The following is a 23,286-nucleotide window of genomic DNA, read 5'->3' as shown; positions in this document are numbered from 1 at the left end:
GCGATGGTGGTGTAATGGTCAGCATAGTTGCCTTCCAAGCAGTTGATCCGGGTTCGATTCCCGGCCATCGCAGTAATTTTTTTTTCACAGTTTTTTCTTCCACCCTGTATTATTTATTTAACTTTTAGCATTAAATTAATTATTAAATTCTGAACAAAATCATTTGTGTGTGTTTATATGTGTAAGATGATTACTAAACTGCCTCAATTTTAAATTTTGTGGTCGGTTTTATAATAGCAAATTAGATCAAATTTTTTCTTTAAAAAATTACAAATTAAAAAAAAGTTAAAGAAAAACGGGAATTCTTACACAATTACAATTTTTAAAAAAATCAATTTTGTTTAAATACTGTAATTCGTAAACGAATAATTGTAAGTACAATGTAATTTTCACCAAATGTTTAGATTAATATGATCATTTTCTATGTATTGTCGTGAGAAATTTTTATTTTTATTTTTAGTTTTTTTTTATTAATATCGATTAAAAATTATTCACTGTATAGAAATATTTGAAAAATTAATACAAAACACCATTTAAATTATTAATATTTGAATTAAAAAATATCGAAAATCTATAGTCGCAATACCTATTTACGAATATTAAAGTTAGAATTATAACAAAATTTGTGCAAAAAAATGTATTTTATGTTGTCGTTAGAAATTAATAACAATTTAATAAACGATTAAATTATTGATTCATTTTAAGATTTTATTTATACGATCCACTGTTGTTGTTATTGCTTATTTGCTCATATAAACTTATGACTGAAAGTAAATAATATGTAATTACTATTAATTTTTAAAATTACATTTGTTTAAAATATATCATTAAAATTTTCCACTACCAATAATTCATAACTTAGAGAAAAATAAATGTACAAAATAAACTAAAAAAAAAAAAAAAATAATTAAATACAAAAAGTTTCAATTTTATAAGGGATGGAAAAAACTAATAAAAAAACGGATGCTGCGATGGCCGGGAATCGAACCCGGATCAACTGCTTGGAAGGCAACTATGCTGACCATTACACCACCATCGCATGGGTGTGTAATAGTTACTTAGAAGTTTTAGGTTTTTTATATTGTAAACAGTATAATACTATACCACTAGTTTTTTAAATTCAGCAAAGGCCTTAAACGGATCCCAAAATTATTGAAAATATAAAGCTTTCATACACATTACATAATATATATATAGTTTTAGAGTACACGGCTGTGAATAAAAACAGATTGAGAATCCATATTTATATTATATATATTAAATATATACATATACGGGGTATTAGTAAATTTTAATAATATTCTTTTACATAAGTTCTTAGGAAACGTAAATTTAAATTATGTAAAATTCAAATTTTATAATAGTAATAAATTAACATATATTATAATGTATACCTAACATATAACTATTTAAGCAGTAAATTCTAAATACTAAATAGTGTTCGACTATAATATTGACGTAAGTACAACCTCTCATAAATAACTATAGTTTTATTCTTATTATTTATACCCTGTCTATCTAATTATTTAGCAATAGTTGGAATCAAAATAACGTAAAAATGGGTGATTGGAAATTCCACCGATTTATAGGTAGTCGATTTTTGGGTTGAATTTAAAACATGTAAATTTCACCGGTTTGTATTTTTGACCTGAAAACATGGTAACTCCACCGATGGTAAAATAAGTAACTACTAACTGATGATCATTGTTAATTATTACATATTTTTTTTTTTCAAATTTGTGTAAAAAAAAAAATGAAATAGTACCTTAATATTATAGTATGTATAAATAAGAAATCTGTACATAAATCATTATTAACCTATTATCTATTGTAACTTATTATTATTTCTGCTTACTATTGTTTTATTGTTATTGCGTATTTAATAAATTTATATCATACCTATACTGTAATACTAATTTTTTAATCACAAATGTAAAAGGGTAAATCCTGAATATCTAAATAAAAATAAAACTGTACTGGTGGAATTTACATGAAAAAGGTCTAAAAAGGTCGCAATTGGTGGAATTTACAAGCGCCCGTAAAAATAGGTAGATTATCTATTTATTTTAACAATAAATTGCTATTTTACAAAATAGTAAATAGGTATTTAAAATAATTTATATATCTTAATATTCTTAATTTAATTAATATAGACATAGTTTGAAGTTCAAATTATGACAAAATCTATCATAATCTGCAAATTATTTGTGGTAGTTGAAAATGATAAAATATTCAATTTTTTATTAGTACGGCTTGATAATTTTATTCAATAAGTTGTTTATAAGTTATTGTTATTGAAACTCAAACATTTATAATATAATATTATCATTTATCACAACTATGTTTATAAAAATTTTTAATTAAACAAAGAATAACGTTATTAGTTACTGTAGTTGCTTGACATTTTTAACGCAATTTATTATTTTTTATACATACAATGACATTTTAAAATGCTCTGTTTTTCTGATAATGAAAAGATAACTTGAATAGAAAATAGCATTATCTAAATACATATCAATATATCATACTTATTAAAGTGATATAAGCTGTCAGCCTCAGAATTATTTTTTATTTAGGTACATTGATTTATCATTTGTCAAATATACTATTATTTTTTTTTTTAATCAGTAATAAGTATATCTTTCATGTACTAAAATTATCAAATTAGGTGAATTTATATTTTAATTAAAACTGTTTTTTTGTTTATAACAGTCTTTATTAATATAAAGTTATGTTTGTGTGTATCTGAGCGATTCACAACAAAGTCTATTGCACTGATGGTTATAAAATTTAGTATATCCTCGATAAGTTTTTCAACATTTTTAAAAAAAATTCTACAGAAAGTCGAATTATTTTTTTATGAGTACTTAAATTCAAATTTTTATAAATTTTTTTGTAATCGAGTTTTCACTCAATCAAAAAATTTAAATAATCAAATATTTAATACAAGGTTCTAAATAAGTTGTTCATATTTTAATCACAAAATATTAATAATATATAGGCGCGATTTTTTTACATGTATTTGATAAAAATTTCCATTACAATAACATCAAAATAAATAAAGTAAGTGATATGTAAACTGACAAACTCAAAATCGTCTTAAATGATAATTGAGTTCAAACTAAGCACATCCATTAACAGTGACCCATTAATCATTAGACATCTACTGATCAACAGAACGGTACCCACTTACCTAAACAACTTTTTTTAATATACCTAATACCCTTAATTTAATATTGCAATTAATGATAAAAAATGTATAAATAATTTTGAATAATTATAATAATTAAAAATAATGATTTTTTTTTCTTCCTTCCATTTAATATGTGTCGTGAATAATTTCGTTGGTTTTAAATTTTTAATACTTCTTGATCTATACAATTCTTATTACTTCTTAATCATTTAACAATCACGTAATATTATAGTTACATTAATGTAAGTAGATATAACACCAGATTCTGGGATACCGTATATAATATTAGAAAAGGTTATTTTATTGTTATTATCGTTATTATAGTATATATTGAAATAAATTTACTCGATTTGTGTGTTATCTCTCGGGTGGTCTTTTCTCTTCGATTATGCTCTCTACTTTTGTGCTGCGCATTTAGTTTTATATATTGTATCTTAAACTTCACGTGAATAACATAATAACACACCTACATTTTTATTCTTTTCTCCAGATCTTCGAGTACCTACAGCACAATTGACACATATATTATATAGGTAGTAAATTAATGTTGGCTGAAACCATTCTTTGCAAATATTTTATAAAGTATATAATACCTATACTGGTTCTTACCCGCCCAGCATGCATCCGAATGAAATGTTATAAAATGTATGTATTGTTGTGTCCCGAACTTGCGCAATAGGAAGAAGCGCAAACATTCGAACACTCGTATAGCGTAAAAAATGTACCTTAATTTTTAGATATTGCCTATATTTATACCATAAACATTTACGCACTGTTATACGGCTAAGTGGTATTAACAAAAATTAATAACAATAATATTATATATTATATGGTATACATATTAAATAGATATACATATATTTATTAAATTTAATAAATTGCTTTATCAAAATAAGGCGCCCTAATAAACTCGTACCTATCAGTTATTTGTATTTGTTTAATATAATATGTAGAAAATAATGTATAATAAATTATATTTCGATGAAATGTTCAATTTTGTATATATTTTATAAATAATAATATATAATATTTACAACGTTTGAGGGAAGAGAGGGGTGTAAGATTAATAGATATATGGTTTTTTTTTTTTTTTAGTAGAAATTATTGAACAGATCGAAATGTTCTATATTATAATAAAGGTTGGTCGTTTTTTTTAATTTTTTTTACAAATCGTAGGATATTACAATTTTTCTTTTCTTTTTTTTACGAACACTCGCCACTTTTTTTAATGCTTTACAGTTTCCAAATTCTACATATTTTTGATTTGTTCGATTTATGCGTTGTGTGGTCTCTCAGGTGGTCTTTTCTCTACTCTTGTGCTGTGAATTTAGTTTTATATACGTCTTGAATTCCACACGAGTGACATGATCATTTATCATTTTGTGGGTTGGTATTGGTAACACACAGATATTTTGTTTCTTTTCTTCAGATCTTCGATTGCCGCACAATTGACATGTATTATAATAGTGGATTTATATCCAGTATTATACCTAACTGGGTAGTTTTTACCCACTCAACACTCGGCATGCATTCGGATACAGTATTAGAATTATAAAACGTTTTATTGTTGTGTCCTGAACGTACGCAGCAGGAAGATGCGCAAACATTCGGACACTTGTATAGCGTATGTAAGATATTATTGGTGCTATTCTATTAAATATATTTGGAATGATGTTTTTTTTCTATATATACATTTTATTTTGCAGGAGATATCTTTATATATATATATATATATATATATATATATATATATATATAATATTACATATAATGAAATAAATAAGTCATTCAGATATAAGTACCATCCGATGTACTACCTACTAAATCGCCTAGTACAATTTATTATAAAAATACCCACATACAAACAAATGATTAAATAATTTCTTCAAATGCCAAAAATTACATTAAAAAAAAATTCACTTTCTCCCCAAAATTCCACGAAACTACAAAACTGGTATAGCATGATATATGTAATGACAAATGAATAAAAACTTTATAATTCTAATTTTTGTCGTAATAAACAATCTTAATCAATCAAACAAGTTACGTAAAGATACAATATGTAAACATAATATGACTACCTTTCTATGTGAAAACAATGCAAAAATTAAGCTAGGGGAGTAAAGTATTGCATTAAATGTAAGAAACAAAACTTTTTTTACTTAACCACAAGTGAATATCATAATATCAATACTATTATAACATAATAAAAATAATATTTTTACTTAGTTCGGTTTTAATTGTGTTTGTAGATGAGTGGATAGCTTTATAACATTTTTTATCATCAATAAAATATTTTTAACGTCACTTACTAGAAGCATACAAAAACCTTCTCATTGTTTCTTCAAATATTTAAAACATGTTTTCCGAAATTTGTATAATTCAATTTAATACCTTAATACATATAAATTGAATCAAAATTTGTTTGCATTTTTTATTTATATTATTGAATTATTAAATCAATGTAGGTGTATTTCTAATATTTTATAATATAATCATTTTTAAATATGTGATTTTAATAGATATTAATTTATAACCAATAAACTTGTTAAATTTTAAACCACTGTTATTTATCTACATGTTTTTTAAGAGTTAAAATGAAAAATATTAAATTCCTAGCTATATAATTCGTTTTTATTTACGTGAGTATTATTCCATAATATATATGTATAGTATAAGCAGGTTCATTCTAAATGTTGATTCTGAACGTGTTACTTTAAATCTTAATGTTAATACTCATCCAGTTTTAAAATAAATTAGTATCATTTATTTTCAAAAATAGTTAATTCGATTAGAATTTAAGTATACCTTGATATATTTATATAGTTTACCATTTTATTACGTATGCATGATTTTATAACTTTCATGAAATAATTAATCTTTGGTTTAATTACAAGAATGATCATGTCCTCGAGCTCGTACACTTACCGATTGTCTTGATTATACAAAATATATTTTTAAATAAAAATATTATTGTGATAAGAACATAATAAACTTATGACTATTTGTGCAATGAACTAATAACTATTATATCAATATTTATTTTAATTTTATTTATTATGATTCAATAAAAAATTTCATCAAAAAAATACATACAAAGAACAGGTTTAATATCGATTTTGTTGATTAATTACAAGTATGTTAAAAGGTATAATATTTTTTTAATGAAATATTGCAAGTTAAATAATTTAAAAAATTGCTTATCATTTATACACGCTTAAGAAAAAGTTTAATAATTAATAATTTCGTTCGCAGCCGATCGGTGAGAACGGTGTAAATGGGTAAAAACACATTATATTAGCGACGTTATACAAAATAATTACATGTTTTGTATATACATTTAGAATAATTAATGGTATTAGATTATAAATCATGATAATAATATATTCATAAAAAATTATAATATTAATAAGAAAAAAAAAATCCATGATATAAATCGATTGATGGAACATTAAATTACATTATTAGTAGCGTTTGCCCTCGTTAGTTATATGATACGGTAAAAAGTAGACGAAGCCATTTTTATTGCGTGGATATCCTGGTTCACTGAGTTTTTTGCGGAATCCAACTTGTACAACACCGGCTTTTTCATTCATAGGCCCAATGTATGGTAACAGCCCTTTGTCAGGTAATCTGGCACAGCAAGTTAAGCTTTCACTGGCGCATGGTTTGTGTGCGTATGGCTCAACATTATACATCTTGCATATTTCTTTGTACATGCAAACACCCTGTGCCCCATTTGACATGACGCATTTTTCAGCTATAAATAAATATCGCACATTAATATTGACATTGTATACAATTTTGTAAATAATTTCAATTGGCCCGTAGAATTACCAATACATTATCGATTCGTTTTCAATCTTGGGTGTTTAACACCTTAGATATTAAATTATAATTGGAGCGATGAATGTATTGGTTTTAAAATGATATTTGATTTTTTTTTTTTTTTTGTATTTGATTTGTTAATAAAAAAAATTATCGCTGTATTAACATTTTGGATAAAACTCAATAAGGTACCTCATAAATTTATATGCCAATAAAAAATTATCTAATATTTATTCACAATATAAATTTTTATGCGTTTTCAAAATTGAAAACAAATAGAATATCGATAAAATAAAAGTTTTTAATTATTAAAATTACTTTCAAGTTAGAAATTCACAAAAAATTTAATAAGAAATTATTTTTAAGTTTGTAAACATTTACTAAATACATTTTACGGGAAAGTCAAATTAATTATTTTTAGTAATAATAGTTAAGTATTTTAAGTTAAAATTTTGACAAAAGTTGTCAAATTTAACAAATTTTGTAAATCGTCCATCAGTAGAAAATTTATAAAATGTGTAATTTTTATAATTAATACTTGAATATTTAATACAAAATAATTTTTATGAAAACTATTGAAAATATAAATTATATTTAAGTACAGTTTTTTTATAAAAGTTCAACATTGAATTTGGAAAAAATTCTATATTTAAATTTTAAACTATGAATTATTATTCTATTGTAATTAACTTTAACATAATACAACTTACCGCATAAATCTTCACACATTTCTCTGGCCTCAGGTAGTTCAAAATTTTCGGTGCAAGTGTGCCATCCATTCGGCGTGAACAAAGGTCGGCACGCTCTCATCTCCGTATGGTAGTACCAGCCGGTAAATTTCCAACCATCGATATACTCCTCTGAAGCATTGCAATTTTCAGTGACCGGTCTACGACATCTGTGATCTTAAAAAAAAAAAAAATTTGAAATCAATCATACGGTTCTGTAACGCGTTTTAGAACGTTAAAGTTAAACGATTATAATAATATAAACATTTTAAACTCGTATGTGAAATTTTAAACATCGTTGTCACTATAAATCCATTCAACGTTATAAAATACTCGTATTTCAGGTAGAAATTAAACCTTATCGTCAGAAAACAACACAACGGTATAGTTCTAAATATTTATAAAAATTATTAACAATAATTGTACTAATTACACACAATTCGTCATTTGCCTTCCCTGTATATAAATTATTATGCATAAAACATTATTCTAAACGTGTACTCCACAATATAGAATTACTAACCGTGTATTCGCTCGATTAAAAAAAAAATAAAATAAAATTTTATATTTAATTGATTTCCTTGTATGCGTAATATAGAAGTAGAATATTCATTTAGTCTTAATATAAAGCGTATAAATAACAATTAATATAATATAATACCTTTGCTTTGACCGCCAACGATTAGCAGTACGACGATGAATATCATCAGCCCAATACCTCGGATGTACGATTTTGTGGCGGACATTGTTTGATTTTCGCTTCGGCGGAGAAAAGAATATGGTGTTAACGGTGTATTACGGGTAGTGCGAGTGACGCTGGAAGATTACTCGGTGACTGGCCGTTACCATTCAAACTGTGACCACTGTTAAAACGACCTATTGTTTAGTGGGAGGGATGTACATTGATGTGTATACATTTTTGCTGGCCTTTACTAGAGTGCGTGCGTGTTTGTAGTGTCCAAGAAGATCTACCGATATATTATCAATTTTGTCAATACTACAGATAATTTGAGAACAATTATTTATTGAACCCACGATCAACATGCACTGCGCGACCTATAGGGCCGGCCCAGAACCGGTTATTTCATATAACTAATTCGAAGGTTATTTTTTTATTTATTTATAAAATATGACTTAAAAATGTATTAATTATATTCTTTATTCCTTATTGGAAGAAAATGGGTCGTGGTAAAAAATGATTCATGGTAATAGGATGATAATAGATACGGATAATTTTTTTTTGATTATAATGATTATCATATCAACTCAATATTGTGGAACAAAAATTTTGCCACTGAACACGGTAGTGTGTCGGAGCCACATATAAATTCCACCGATTTATTTTTTTTTACCTAAAAAAAAAAATGTAAACGCCACCTATATAATTTTTTTACCAGAGAAAAAAAATGTATATTCCACCGGTACATTTTTATATTTTTTTTTTTTTAGATATTCAGGATTTACCCTTTTACATTTGTGATAAATTAATAAGTATTACAGTATAGGTATGATGTAAAATTATTTACTACACGATAACAATTAAACAATAGTAAGCAATAATAATAATAAGTTACAATAGATAATAAGTACATAATTTATGTACAGTTTTCTTATTTATACATAATATAATATTAAGATACTTGTATCATTTTTTTTTACACAAATTTGAAAAAAATATGTAATAATCAATAATGATCACTAGTTCATAGCTACTTATTTTACCACCGGTGGAGTTAATATATGTTATTAGATAAAAAATACGTACCTATGGAATTTACATGTTTTAAATTCAACCCGAAAATCGACTAGGTACCTATAAATCGGTAGAATTTACATGCAGTCACCCTGTGTCGGACATACGCTCAATTGCATACTTCCTAACCGGACTTAGTTGTTGGGACTTCGTATTGTAGGCAGGGGAGGGGGTGATTAATTTTTTTTATGAATGGTACAAATGCTCCACAATATTTTTTTATTATATGTGCCGCTATGCTCTTGTATTAAAAAAAATAAAAACAATTGTGCCTAATTAATAATAATACATTTATTAAACGACTGTAATTTAAATAATAAATCAATTTTCAATAATATAATTATATTAAAATAAAAAATATGTCTATAGTATAAATATGTTACGGTCTTTAAGGGGGAGTCAATCGCCCCATCCCCCCTTAAATACGTTCCTGAGTTATTGTCGCATATGTTATGAATATATGGTATAGAATAGTAGTAATTTTTGCTTAAATACTTTCTGTGCTTTTTACGAGTCTGCTGAAACTCTAAAACATATTTTAATGGCCCATTAACGAAGATATCGTACGAAAATACATTATTCGATGTATGGCGATGGAACGAATAGATCAAGTAGTCACAGATTTAAATAAACATTTTTTTTTTTTGTCTATTTTAAGCTCAGCAACTAAGGCCATTAGCTGTAAATAGAAACAGTTTTTTTTTTTTTTTTTGTAGGGACATTTGTTTTGTAGGTTGGAATACGTGTGTGTATGTGTGTGCGCCATGGATTTGTCGCCAATAACCCGGATGGTCACCCATCCGAGAGCTAGTGACGCCAACCGATGCTTGACTCAGAACATAGTGACTGAGACCACCATGGTACACCAGATTACAAATAAAAATGTATACGTTAAAAAAATGGTCGATCATTGAAAACATTTCTGCAGTCATACGATCTTAATAAATTATATTATATAACAAAATAGACACTATTTTTATAGCAATAAATTTTACTAGGTAATTTAATTTTGATTATATCGGTTATTGTTTAATAACGAAAACATGAATCAGTTACAACGTTAAATCTAAGTTAAAAAATTATTTTTTTTCAACTATTATATTATTAACTAGTTAAACTAATAGTTATTTAATACATAATAACTAACTAATAATTACTGAAATGTATAATTAAAAAAAACCCCATAGTAATCATTTAACTCTTTCCGGTTAATTTTAAAAATCATACTTTCATGTAATAATTTTATAATAAATAATCCACGTATATTTTTTTTATAAATAATTTTGATTACGCTATTAATATATTGACCGTGGATAAAAGTATTATAATATCAATATGCTATATGCTTTTATATAGTACCTAATAGTTTCATCATGGTATCGTCAACAACGATAAACTGTTTATTGAGGAAAAAACAATGTTTCACTTTAAATAGTTAAAAACAAGACACTAATAATTAAATATATCAACCAGAGTACTTAATGTATCAATATTAATTGTTATGTATTTAAATAATAGAAAATAGTATTACTTGATATTAATTTTGGTTCGATCGGCAATTGTTTAATAGTGTTAATAATATATATTTTTTTTTACCATGATCTTTATGATATTTAACTATGGTTCAACAAGATATTTAATTATCAAAAATAATATTGTGGTTATTCATTTCAAAATGTACCGTTTACAAAATGTTAGAAATTGACTTATATACATCAATATACCTTATGATTTGTCGTATATTTTGAGCATATAGAACACATTTTAAAGAAAAAAAATATTATATGTATACTTTTACCCAAAAAAGAGTGTAATGAAGATTTAGTTATTAATGTTGTTTATGCGCTTTAAAAGCGCATTTTTTAAAAACAGTCAAACTTAAAAAATCCTAGAGTTTACTTTTATAACTAGGAAAAACAATCAAAAAAGTAAGAAAAATGTGAATTTTTACACATTTCCAAAGTTTTTATCAAATGTTTATGTTATCAATCCTCGTTGTACGTAATAACATTTTTAGTTTATATTTTTTTTCTATGAAGATTGATTCAAAAACGATAATATTTCAAATTGTATGTGTTTTTTTATTTTTATTCGTGTGCGTCGTAATGATCGGTATATACTATATACGACAGTGTTTGATGTCCCGGGTGTCCAATAAATCATTAACAGTTATCCCGGCTTGAAAAAATATTACATAATCTGTAATAGGTAATTTAATTTTAAGAACATATTTAATTATTTCCTCGTAAATTCCGTTTCTTTGCAATTGGCAATCAAATAATTCCATAGGTATAGATATCTTTCTTATTCAATATTCCATATAAAATAATAAAATTCAATTAAATAATGATATAAAAATTTCTATATAAATGTTATAATATAATAATATATTTATTATAAATTGTACCAAATTAAAATTTTTAAAGATTTTCGCTTAGATAAATCATATAATTAAATTGTGATTATTTTCAAAATAAATATTTCTACATTATGACCTTTTGGCTTTTATATTTAAGTTAGAATATTGTAACTTGTAAATTAATCTTTATCATATATTTTACAATAAAGCAAATATTAATAAAAAATAAATAATAACTTTCAATATAATGTAGATTTGTAATATAAGGACCACTTGTTGTAATGGTTACAGTGATCTACCCAAGAACGACGAATTTAAAAAATCGATATAATATACTGAACAGTAGTGGTTATACTTTATTCACCGCCATTTTATATGCTTAAATTTATTTTATAATTTGAAAATATAAATATGGTACGTATTGTCCGCCTATTCGAAACAAATAATATATCTATTCTGTTTAACCGATATCAGATTATTAATTACCTATATTGGCCATATTAAAGCATGTATTTTTACGTAATATGCAGTATAATAATGTATGTCATTAAGATTTTTTTGAATAATAATATGTTAGTTTTATTACCGTGTATTCAAGTTATATTTTAAACACTGCGTTTTTACGGTATATTGTTATAAGTACATTTTTATTTTCATGTGGTTTATTTTATTGTCTTGTCATATTTTATTGAATTATGATTTCAAATTAAAGTTTAACGTAATATTATAATGTCAATGTATCGTTAATAACTAAATCATATTTACAAAAATCAAAATTTAATAATAAATTATTTTTACTATTATGTACATATCTAATAAATTATATTTTTTATAATATTAATAAGAAGTGGTAAAGAGTGCTAACGTATGGAATTATTAAATGTACATACAGTTTATAAGTATTCATAAATCGTGGTGTAATGTTGAAAAACCGTAGGTAGTACTTATATATCTAAACGTTTTCTTTAGTCAACGTAATCTTCATGTGAGCATAAAAGGCCGAAACAAATTTACTGAAACGCTGGAATGGCGGCCGCCTGGGGTACTTATACCGAGCGTACATTATTCTGTTTAAGATCTAAAGGTAAATCGTCTTTTGATCAAAATACAATCACATTTTTTGGTCCATTCTTTGGGATATTCACTCGAATATCCGACGCCAAGTGCGAATTTATTGAAAGATTATTGTGCTCCGTTAAGAACAACAATTCATAGTCTATAAAATAACACGAGGTCAGACAGTCTTTTTAATTTTTATAAAATGTTTCTCGGGTGGTCTTTTCTCTTCGGTCATGCTCTCCACTTTTGTGCTGCGCATTTAGTTTTATATATGTCTTAAACTTCACGTGAATAACATAATAATTAATCATTATATGAATAACACAGTTACGTTTTTATTCTTTTCACCAGATTTTCGAGTATCTACAGCACAATTGATACATATATTATACAGTACATTTATGTTGGCTGAAACCATTATTTACAAAAATTCTGTCAAGTATTTAATACCTTCTAGTTCTTACCCACCCAGCATGCATCCGAATGAAATGCTATAAAATGTATGTATTGTTGTGTCCCGTACGTGAGCAGAAGAAAGAAACGCAAACATTCGGACACTCGTATATAGTGTATGAATAGATATTATTGTTATTATTGTATTCAACATAATATATGGATAACCGATGTTATTTTGTATTTATTTACAGTTTATATACTACAAGAGATTTCCATGTAAATATTTTCTAAAATAGGGGTTGTTAGTTTTATATATGTTTTGAATCCCACACAAATAACATCACGATTTATCTAATATTAAGGTAAGGTACTAACCTTACGACAAAACCTCTCTTAACAGTCACCTCCCAATAGCAAACGCATTTTTGGGAACGCAGACATTTTCACTACTTTATAACGGGACTCCGAAAGCGGACACTCTTAATAGCACACACCTATTTTTTTTTTTTTTTTTATATATTATTATAAATAATGACAAAACGGTGACAGTAAAAGCTATTCGCATTAGGTTATCTATAATAATTATTTTACGGTAAATAATCAAATAAAGATTTTTTTTTTGAAATGTATTATTTAAATAAATTATTATAAGTTAAATTTTTTATCATGAAATTTGATAATTAAATGGGATATTCATGGAAATTACTATTAAATAATAACTAACAGAATGAAAAATAAGACTTATATTCACTCAGCCTGCAAATTGTAATACTTTTTTTTATAGTTTTTAAACGCAAAAAGTTATTTATTAATACAGGATTAATACGATACATCGCATATCGATAATATTAATGATTAATTACAAATATATTAAAAAGTATAATATTTTTTAAATAAAATATTGTAAGTTAAATAATATAAACATATAAATACACGCTTAAGAAAATCTGCTACATAAGACATAAAAAAAACATATATTAATAAAATATATTTTTGAATGAAAATGTTATTGTGATAAAAAAATAATAAATTAATGACTATTCGAACAATGAACTAATAACTATTAATATTAATATTTATTTTTATTTCATTTATTATGATTCAATAAACAATTTTATCAAAAAAATACACGCAAAGAACAGATTTAATATCGATATTATTGATTCATTACAAGTATGTTAAACGATATAATATTTGTTTAATGGAAAATTTTAAATTAAATAATTAAAAAAATTGTGTATTATTTATAAAAAAAATCCTGAAGCATAATACATTACAAAAACATATAAATCACTGTTACGTCGCTTACTTGGTTTCACATTCGTGTCTTCAATGAGCCTTAGTACCTAAACATTTTGTCTTCGTACGATATACGATAATAATAAAAATGCAACACAAAAAGCTAAATAAACGGCGTAAATAGATACAACATAATAACTATGCGTAAGAGGTGTATGCGCGCATGTAATAGGTATGTTTTTTATTTAATGATGTGCCGCGTATTTTCGAACTTAGAAATTATTTTTAGAAGAGGACTACGAAACGAGATGCGATTTTAACATTATTAGTTTATCAGTTGTAATACTTTGTCCAACTCACATTTCGTAAGAGTGGGTCGTGTATGCAATGAAAATGATGTTAACATAGACAATATTATGGTATGTGAGTGCCGAGTGGTATTTTGTAAATTGGCGTTATAAATGGTCAATTCAATAAATCGATTCGTGAAACTAATTAGACATATAAAATATAAATAGGTATAATAACGTCAGTTGCAATCGATTGGTCAGAACTATAAATGTGAATGGGTAGAAACATACTATATCGACGTTACGCGTATCTATAATAATTACATGTTATGCGTGCTTTGTTTATAAATTAAGTGTAATTAATGGTATTAGATTATACAATTTATCTACTGATGAAAATAGTGAGAAAAAAATAATAATAAGTGAATATTTTTAAAGCATATTTGTATTATTAATCGCGCATAAGTGTGCATGCATATTCAGACTATTTAGTACTTTTTTAGTGCATTAATAGCATATCTTAAAATAGTCTTTAAGATATTAAATGATGATAAATGCATAAACATATCTTTTTAAGTTAATTTGTATATGTTAATATAACATTTAACTGATAACAAGTAATCTCTAATAACTTATACTGTACGGGTCGGTAGCGTAAATAAAATGAAAAAATAACTGGGTGTATGGTACTGGGTGAGTAGTGATGAAGCAGTTCGAACAGCAATAATCAGAGTTGCCGAACAGATAAATATAGTCGAATTACGTGATGTTAGTTGTGCAAAAATATGTTTAGTATACGAGTGTGTGAGTGAACTTAAAACTGTGAAAAAATTGTAAAAAAGGTTTGATAAGTACTACTCTGATACTATATATTTGACAATTAAATTATATAAAATACTAAATATAAATCACCGCAACCCGTACGATTTACGGGTATAAAAATGTATAATATAAATTCTACGGCACTTTCGACCTTACAGTTTAAAAAGTATAAAATAATAATAATTTATATAATTAATATTTATTCAATGTGTGGCTCCTAAGACTCAATAACATAAAAATTATAATAAATAGATTGCCTGTTTGGCATAACCAATGTACATTATTGTACCTATACAATAACGATAACAATAGTGTATTAAAAAATGATACCTATGATCAAACCAATAAATATAATTCAATTATTCGCAATATAATAAATTATACGCTTATTAAAACTGGTAAAAATACAATCTACGACCTGTCTGGCACAACAAGGTAAGTATTATTTAAAATGTAAAAAATGATAATATATAAAAAATAACTTACAATTTGTAGAGAGCAGACTGGCTAGCTGGTCCTAGCCCTAGCCCAAATAATAATACTAAAAAAAATAATAGCTTATGATTCACAATAATATAATGTGATAAAATAAAAAAAACGTGGTGATACGCGCACATATACGATGTATAAAATGTAACACACAATTTAAAATGAAAATATATAATATTATAATTTTTTAAAGATAAGAGACAATTTTCGTCCTCGCAATATCAAATCACAGCAAGTAAACATGAAGTTAAAATAAATAAATAAATTATGTTGACGATTTACTGACGCGACAACGGGTGAAAAATACAAAAATTGGCGGCGTGTTGCAATAATTATTATAATCGCGACAGGCACGGCAGCGATAACGACAACGATTCGCATTTAATCTACATAAACAGAGGCGTATTTACGATTTTGACGACCTAGGTACAAAAATATATTGACACCCTTAAAAAAAAATTAAAAGGATTTTTCTTCAGGAGAGCTGATCAATTTTTACACATCGGTGGTTTACCTAAAAAAAAAAAGTCATCAGATAATAAAAGCTTTTTAAATTTTTAGCGCAGCGCCCCTTTAAGAGACTTACAATTTATCACCCGGAGCGATTGTCCCCCTTCGCTCCCCTAAATACGCCTCTGTACGTAGGTATTATAATATAATTCTTAACACATATTTAAAAAATTACAAAAATAAAACAATGATTACCGATATGGATTAGGCGCGTAAAACCAGCTGTTCATATCGCGTATTTTATTTTAATAGTACAGTAGTCACCGCTTATTGGACTCACGGTTAATTGACTCATTCGCCTATTAGACTCAAAATAGATGGTCCCAATTCGCACATATACTAACACACAACAAAAAATTCGTCTATTTGACTCACACACCGGTTAATAGAGACATTTGAAAATTAGATAAATAAATAAAATATGTACACACATTGAACAAACGTGTTATAAATAAGTCGGTACCGGTATTATGCTTTTATCGCGGAGATAAAATAAATTACGATAAACCAAGCTGTCGTCAATGTCAATTAGTACGATAGGTAATGTATGAATAAACGATTTTTATTTTATTAATTATGTATGTATTTTTTTAATTTAATTTTATTTAACTATTTTATTTTTAGTTGCGTATAGCTAGATTTTTATTTTTATACATAAATACCTTGAATCTCAATACATATATTTAAGTAAATACGTTTTTAAATTTAAGCATTTTCAACATTTCTTGAGTCATTCGCCTTATTGACTCATTCGGTTAATCGACTCAAATTGTCGGATCCCAAAGTGAGTCCAATAAGCGGCGACTACTGTATTTTATAGTCTACAACACAGTGCTCGAGTCGCTCGAGGAAATCAAATTATTATGGACTATGGTGTATTGGGCGGTAAAATATGATACAACATTTTGTAAATATTTATTTACGTACATTTTCATTATAGTATGTCTGTATTTTTTTTATATAACTTAGAAGTGAGAAATTATTTCCAAAAAAATTGTCTACAGTTATTATTGATACTCTATCATTATAGTTGCCTGCAATGAATTATTTCCCATATCATTTTACTAGCACTTAGCATATCTAAAACAATATAAAATAATATGCTAACCAAATGTATTCACAAAGCTAAAATGAATATAAGCTGGCTGCGGGTAAACATTGTTCGATGTTGGTATTGATAGATATAGTAAGTATTTTAAGGCGCGGAAGTATTGCAAAAGCTGTTCCCGCGGCGTCATCGGTTTTAAAACATGAAAAAAAGAGAAAATAGTATTTATGCTACCTGTGGTGTTGACAGAATTGATAAATTAGCAGATCTTTGAGCCCATAATACACCCCCATGCCAACGTATAGGCGCATGCGTACACATGCACACAGCCCCAACAATCAGCCGTTATAAGAGTGATCACTGTTCAAATTTTCACATTCACGTGAAATCTTCCAGGCAGTCGTCTCATTCCGTTAATCGTTACGCAGAAGACTATTATTTACTGCAGCAGAACAAAAATAAAATGACATTCATCCGAGGATTGATGGTAATCACCGTCGTACTGCTTATCAATACGGCACTTTGCAAAGGTATTGTATGAAATGTCGAATTTATTAGTCTTGATTTATATTTTATTTTGTGCTATTTTACTCAAAGATTGAATAAATTTAAGTAGGTACCTTTAGATACATAAAATATTTTTTGTATTTTTAAGTATTCATTTGACATATTAATAATATGTTGATTAAAAAAAAAAACAAATTTCCTCGAAATTATTCTAGTTGTTACCGATGTGTTTTTCCGGTTTTTATACATGACTATCGGTATTCGGACCTTTGTTGAAACCCCGACAATAGTGCTATTATGACTTATGATTTAATTTTATACATGGATTTATATATGAATGGAAATTACTTAAGATAACACTGTTTAAAATTACATATACGAGCTTAATATTATTTAAATTTACCTCCTTAACTATTTTATTAATTTTAATTTTATTTTTGTTTTTTTTTTTTTTTTAAGATCACAGATGTCGTCGACCGGTAACCGAAAATTGCAATGCTTCAGAGTCTTATATTAATGACTGGGAAAATACCGGGTGGTTTTACGATCCTAGTTTGAGAGCATGCCTACCTTTGTACACACCGGAAGGCTGGCATAAATGCACCGAAAATTATGACCTACCTCAGAGCAGAGAAATATGTGAAGGATTATGCGGTAAGTTATGCAATTATTATTATGCGTGTGCTCGCGCGCGAGTGTGTGTGTGTGTGTGAGTGTATGCGCTCGTATGTGTGTGTGTATGTGCGTATTTACTCGTAAATTTACTTATCTTCTGTTTTATAATTTTATAGCTTATTTTTCTATTTATTATGAATCCATTCAAAGAAATGACTATTGATGATTATGAGTTATTGATTATGACACAATTATTGTTTGAACTGAATTTTAAAAAAAAATTAAAAATTCTCTTTTATGTATATAAAAAATGTTTACATCCATATTTTCGAAAATACTTAAAAATAAATAACTAAGCACAGTTAATACTAAACACATTACATACAATCTAAATAATTATACCTATGTAATTTAACTTTCCGTCTGATTATAATCAGTTTTCAATCACGCTTTATTTAATTAACACAAACTTTAGCTACGTAATAGTTGACAGTTAACTCTTATTCACCTTCACTGTATCTTACGTTCTTACCTAAGACTAAAAAACAGTCGCCTGTTCAAAAGTAAATTCGTAAAAATACACAATAAGTCATGTGAGCAATGTGTGGATAAATAGTATTTATTAATGCGTGTTTTATATCTATATGTTTAAAACCCATAAGAGTGCCTACGCATTAACGCAGCAGTATAACTTCAACATTTTCAAATCCTGGCTGAGGATCTATTGAAATAATTTACAAAATTCTGTACACTATCAATATTAATGTAGGTGATTTTTTTTTTTTTACAGCTGAACCATGTACTTTGATCAACGGTTCGATGGGTGTTTGCATGGCCAAAAGAATATGTAATGTCGAATTGTACAATACCATTATATTCTTAGATTCCTGCGGAAGTGGAAGTCTTAGATGCTGTCCTCATATACCCGACAGCAGATTGGAAAAATTCACCGCGCCGCCAAAAGACGGGGTAATTTTAAAAGTAAGACGCAGAACCCAGTCTCCGTCGCGCGAACAACCTGTATTTTACGTCTACGATATTCCAGTTGTAACGTTTGGGAGTAGCAAACGTTACAAATAATACCAGATCGTACTCTCACCAGGGGCGGATCTAAAGGGGGAGCGAAAGGGGCACTCCCTCCCAAATTAAAACAAAAAATAAAATATCATTGGGCCAAGCTTTTTTTTTTTTTTTTTTGTCTTCTATGCGGCCCCTTAGGAAAATGTCTCTTACTAATAGCATTGTACAAAAAAAAATTTTGTAATTCGTTATTACGATTTTTTTTTCTATAATTAATATGGTATACACTATACGTAGTTATATAATTTTATATCATTAATCATATTTTACATAAATAGGTGATTCAAAATTTAATTTACAATTATTTAATCATATAAATGTTCAACTTAGAGAAATATATACTGTGTAAAAGTTTTTTTAAATTTAAAAATAACTTAAATGATTTAAAAATGTTATAATTTTTTTAAATATTTTAGCAAAGTTTTGAGAGTTAACTTAAGGAATTCGAATAGGAATCTATACTTATTTGTAAACATAATTTGAAATAGATGGTTTAATAAATTTTAGTAGTTGAAGAACATTAAAGTTAATGTAAAATTCTATGCTTGAAAAAAATTTTAAGATTTGCATAAATTAATATTGTTGGATCACTAAAATGTACTTAAAAAGTATCTTCACATTCTGTCTACAAAATAATGTTTAGGTTCTCATTTTAATATTTTTAAATTGTTATCAAAAACTCCCTTAAAATATTTAAAAAAATTATTTTTATTATTTAAATCTACAAATTATTTTATTTTTTTCTAAATATATATATAAATATGATAAAAAAGCTTTAAAAAAAATTGTATTTCTCCCAGTACTCATTATAATATATTATGTTTAAGTGTAATGTCTCTTAAGCGTTTATGCATTTATATATGTATTTTTTTTTTTGTGTGATTAATTTACTATTTTGAATTATTAATAACAAAATATTTAACTTTTTAATGTATCGATCATCATTTATAACTACTGCTTTTAAACATATTATTTGGATGTATTTTTTTTTTTTTTTTTTGAAGTTGCATCATAATAAATTAAATAAATAAATAGTGGTCTTGTAGTTATTTTATTGCACTAGGTTATTATTTAATTATTAAAAAAAATATATTTGAAATAATTAAAGCATCCGGTAATTTTGTGGTCTAAACGACCTAACATAATATTGTAAGTATTGTTCTTGTAGTTGTATCAAAGAAAAATAATCTGATGAAAGTTATTTAAATATATATAAATTACATATACTTATGTTTTTAATATTTTTAATTTTATTAAAATCTATTTACAAAGACTTTATTTCTCTATAATTTAAAATAATACCTTAAACACAAGGTTAGAATTTAAATTAGTTTCTAATTTTAAATCTTATTATTAAATAGTTAATCTAGAGGTTCTATTTTGTTTTTATGTATGTAATTCAATGATGATAGTCGGTAATACTTTAGTGGTCTGGTAATAAAATCTTAGAATTAATTTTAAAACTACTTACCTGGATGATTGTTGTCTGAGCAATAATGTCAACAATATTTTAGTAGCATTTTTAAAATCAACATTGAAAATATAAATGTTTATCTAATTAATAAATTACTAAATAGATACAGAAAAAAATTTTATTTGTAGATAAAAATGATTAGCATGCAACTTAATATTTTCAAATTTAGGTACTAAGCAAAAATATGGGTTCTAGTACTTTTACAAAAAAATAGTGACATTTTAAAGAATTTAAATTAAAAAATATTATTATCATTTAAATAATGTTGCTATAACATAATTAATGTAATTTCAATAATACAATAATAGTGATTTCTTATGTTTAATATTTTAAAAATAATGATCAACGTTCCAGCGAACTCTTGACTTATGAGTAGGGACCGGATTTATATGCAAATGCATATATATATATTGAAATAAGATTTTTGGAATCTGATGAAAATTATTCCCGATTCAGATCATTCTTATTAAAATAATGCTTTTTATAGTTTGCATATTTTGCATATTTCAATGGATTTACTTATTATACGCATATTTAATGCATATTAGTAGTTTTAAAGTGCATATTATTATTTATAGCACAAATGTTTGTTTTTTGTTGAATTTTCACGTTCACAGCTACATAGTATCGATAGAAATATAAAATTACGACCAGTCGTTATTACTAGAGATACGATGACATACTCATATGCAAAATATATATTATAATAAATTAATATAGATCAATTGTTGTTTTATTTTTTTATTAATATAGGCTAATATTTTATAGATTGAATATAAAGAATGTTAAATGACGAAAATAACGAAATATTTTTTATACTCTAAAAACCTATTTGTATACCTTTTTAAATAATTAATTAATATTAATTTTTTACATAATTTTAAATATAATATTTTTGATTCAATTTTTAGTATATATTTAATATTATATATGCATATTTTATAGCATATTACAGCATTTTTAGAAGCATATTTTGAGGATCTTTTGTGCCTATAAATCCCGGTCCTTCATAAGTTATGAGTTATGACTTATGAGTGAATAGTAATTAGTTCGTAAAGTTCATTCATTTTCTGCCAGTAGTAGATTTTGGTACTCGTAGAACCATATGTGAACTCACCGATTTTGCGCTTCGTACTCGTGTTTATAAACGAGGTTCCGTCTCTCATGTCGGTACCTAATGCTGCGATGACATCATTGACATCTAATATTCTAATGCAAACGTCGTCGCTGGCGGTGGTTGTAATGCCTTAACTCTTAAGGTTTATCCCTTTAGATTCTGCTGGTATAACCACCTAGTTTGCATAAGTAATCTAACATAAATGCTTCCAACTTATCAAGATATTTGAATTGTTACTTGTGTAAGAAACCTTATTAAATAAAAATAAATATTATCAAATACAAGTAGGATCATTAAAAATGTATTAATGGGACAAGTTAGCACGTGTTTTACCTTATTGTAAGTTGTAACCGATGCATGTGGTCGGCAGTATTGTTTAATAGCTCCAGTCAGCACTTTAGTTGCTGAAGTCGATAGAAGATTAGTAGCTGTATTTTACGCCTTATCCGACGTCTAACCATACAACTTATACTTTAAAAGTACAATTTTATAATCAGGAAAAAACCAAATAAAAAAATTAAGGGATAACAGGCATTTTTACGTAAATCTAATGTTAGAAAAAACAGATTTTGTTTTTTTAGAGTATCTAGAAAACGAATAACTTGAAAGATAATTGAAATTTTCACCTTATGTTTGTATTATCATTTTCTATTAACAATACAATTTTCACAATGTTTCGAATATTTTTTATTGATAGGCATCACAGATTTTCATTTTCTTTTAGTTTTTGTTAACACTTTCAACGTCGCCCGTGATTTTGGCAGTTATACCGCGACGCC

General features: G+C 26.1%; 2 protein-coding genes and 2 non-coding genes across 4 annotated transcripts; 2 read left to right on the top strand and 2 right to left on the bottom strand.

The window, feature by feature from the left end:
• Trnag-ucc lies at window positions 1-72 on the top strand. Its single transcript has one exon. It is a non-coding gene; the product is annotated as a tRNA-Gly (tRNA).
• An 895-nt stretch (window positions 73-967) lies between these two features.
• On the bottom strand, window positions 968-1,039 carry Trnag-ucc. Its single transcript has one exon. It is a non-coding gene; the product is annotated as a tRNA-Gly (tRNA).
• A 5,618-nt stretch (window positions 1,040-6,657) lies between these two features.
• On the bottom strand, window positions 6,658-8,495 carry LOC112603173. The gene is made up of 3 exons (XM_025351631.1): window positions 8,411-8,495; window positions 7,732-7,926; window positions 6,658-6,953 (listed from the first exon to the last, which is right to left on the bottom strand). The coding sequence occupies exons 1-3, from the start codon at window positions 8,493-8,495 to the stop codon at window positions 6,658-6,660; spliced, it is 576 nt and encodes a 191-aa protein (XP_025207416.1).
• A 9,672-nt stretch (window positions 8,496-18,167) lies between these two features.
• On the top strand, window positions 18,168-19,805 carry LOC112603279 (the record flags this gene model as incomplete). Its single annotated transcript, XM_025351786.1, has 3 exons — window positions 18,168-18,244; window positions 18,681-18,875; window positions 19,627-19,805. Coding segments are annotated over exons 1-3 (441 nt in total), but the record flags the coding sequence as incomplete, so codon positions are not given.
• Window positions 19,806-23,286: the final 3,481 nt, after the last annotated feature.

The sequence above is a fragment of the Melanaphis sacchari genome, unplaced genomic scaffold, assembly GCF_002803265.2.
Source record: "Melanaphis sacchari strain LSU unplaced genomic scaffold, SCAv2.0 Contig9_pilon_pilon, whole genome shotgun sequence".
Lineage (NCBI taxonomy): Eukaryota > Metazoa > Arthropoda > Insecta > Hemiptera > Aphididae > Melanaphis > Melanaphis sacchari.
Note: the sequence above shows the minus strand (reverse complement) of the source record. Positions and strands in the feature narration are given on the sequence as shown.

What these genes read in the sequence shown, in the direction of transcription:
- LOC112603173 (XM_025351631.1), bottom strand. Translation starts at nt 8,495, where the DNA reads ATGTCCGCCACAAAATCGTACATCCGAGGTATTGGGCTGATGATATTC. An exon ending in CGTTGGCGGTCAAAGCAAAG is followed by an intron (nt 7,927 to 8,410) that starts GTATTATATTAT and finishes TTTTTTTTTAAG; the next exon opens with ATCACAGATGTCGTAGACCG. An exon ending in AATGTGTGAAGATTTATGCG is followed by an intron (nt 6,954 to 7,731) that starts GTAAGTTGTATT and finishes ATTTATTTATAG; the next exon opens with CTGAAAAATGCGTCATGTCA.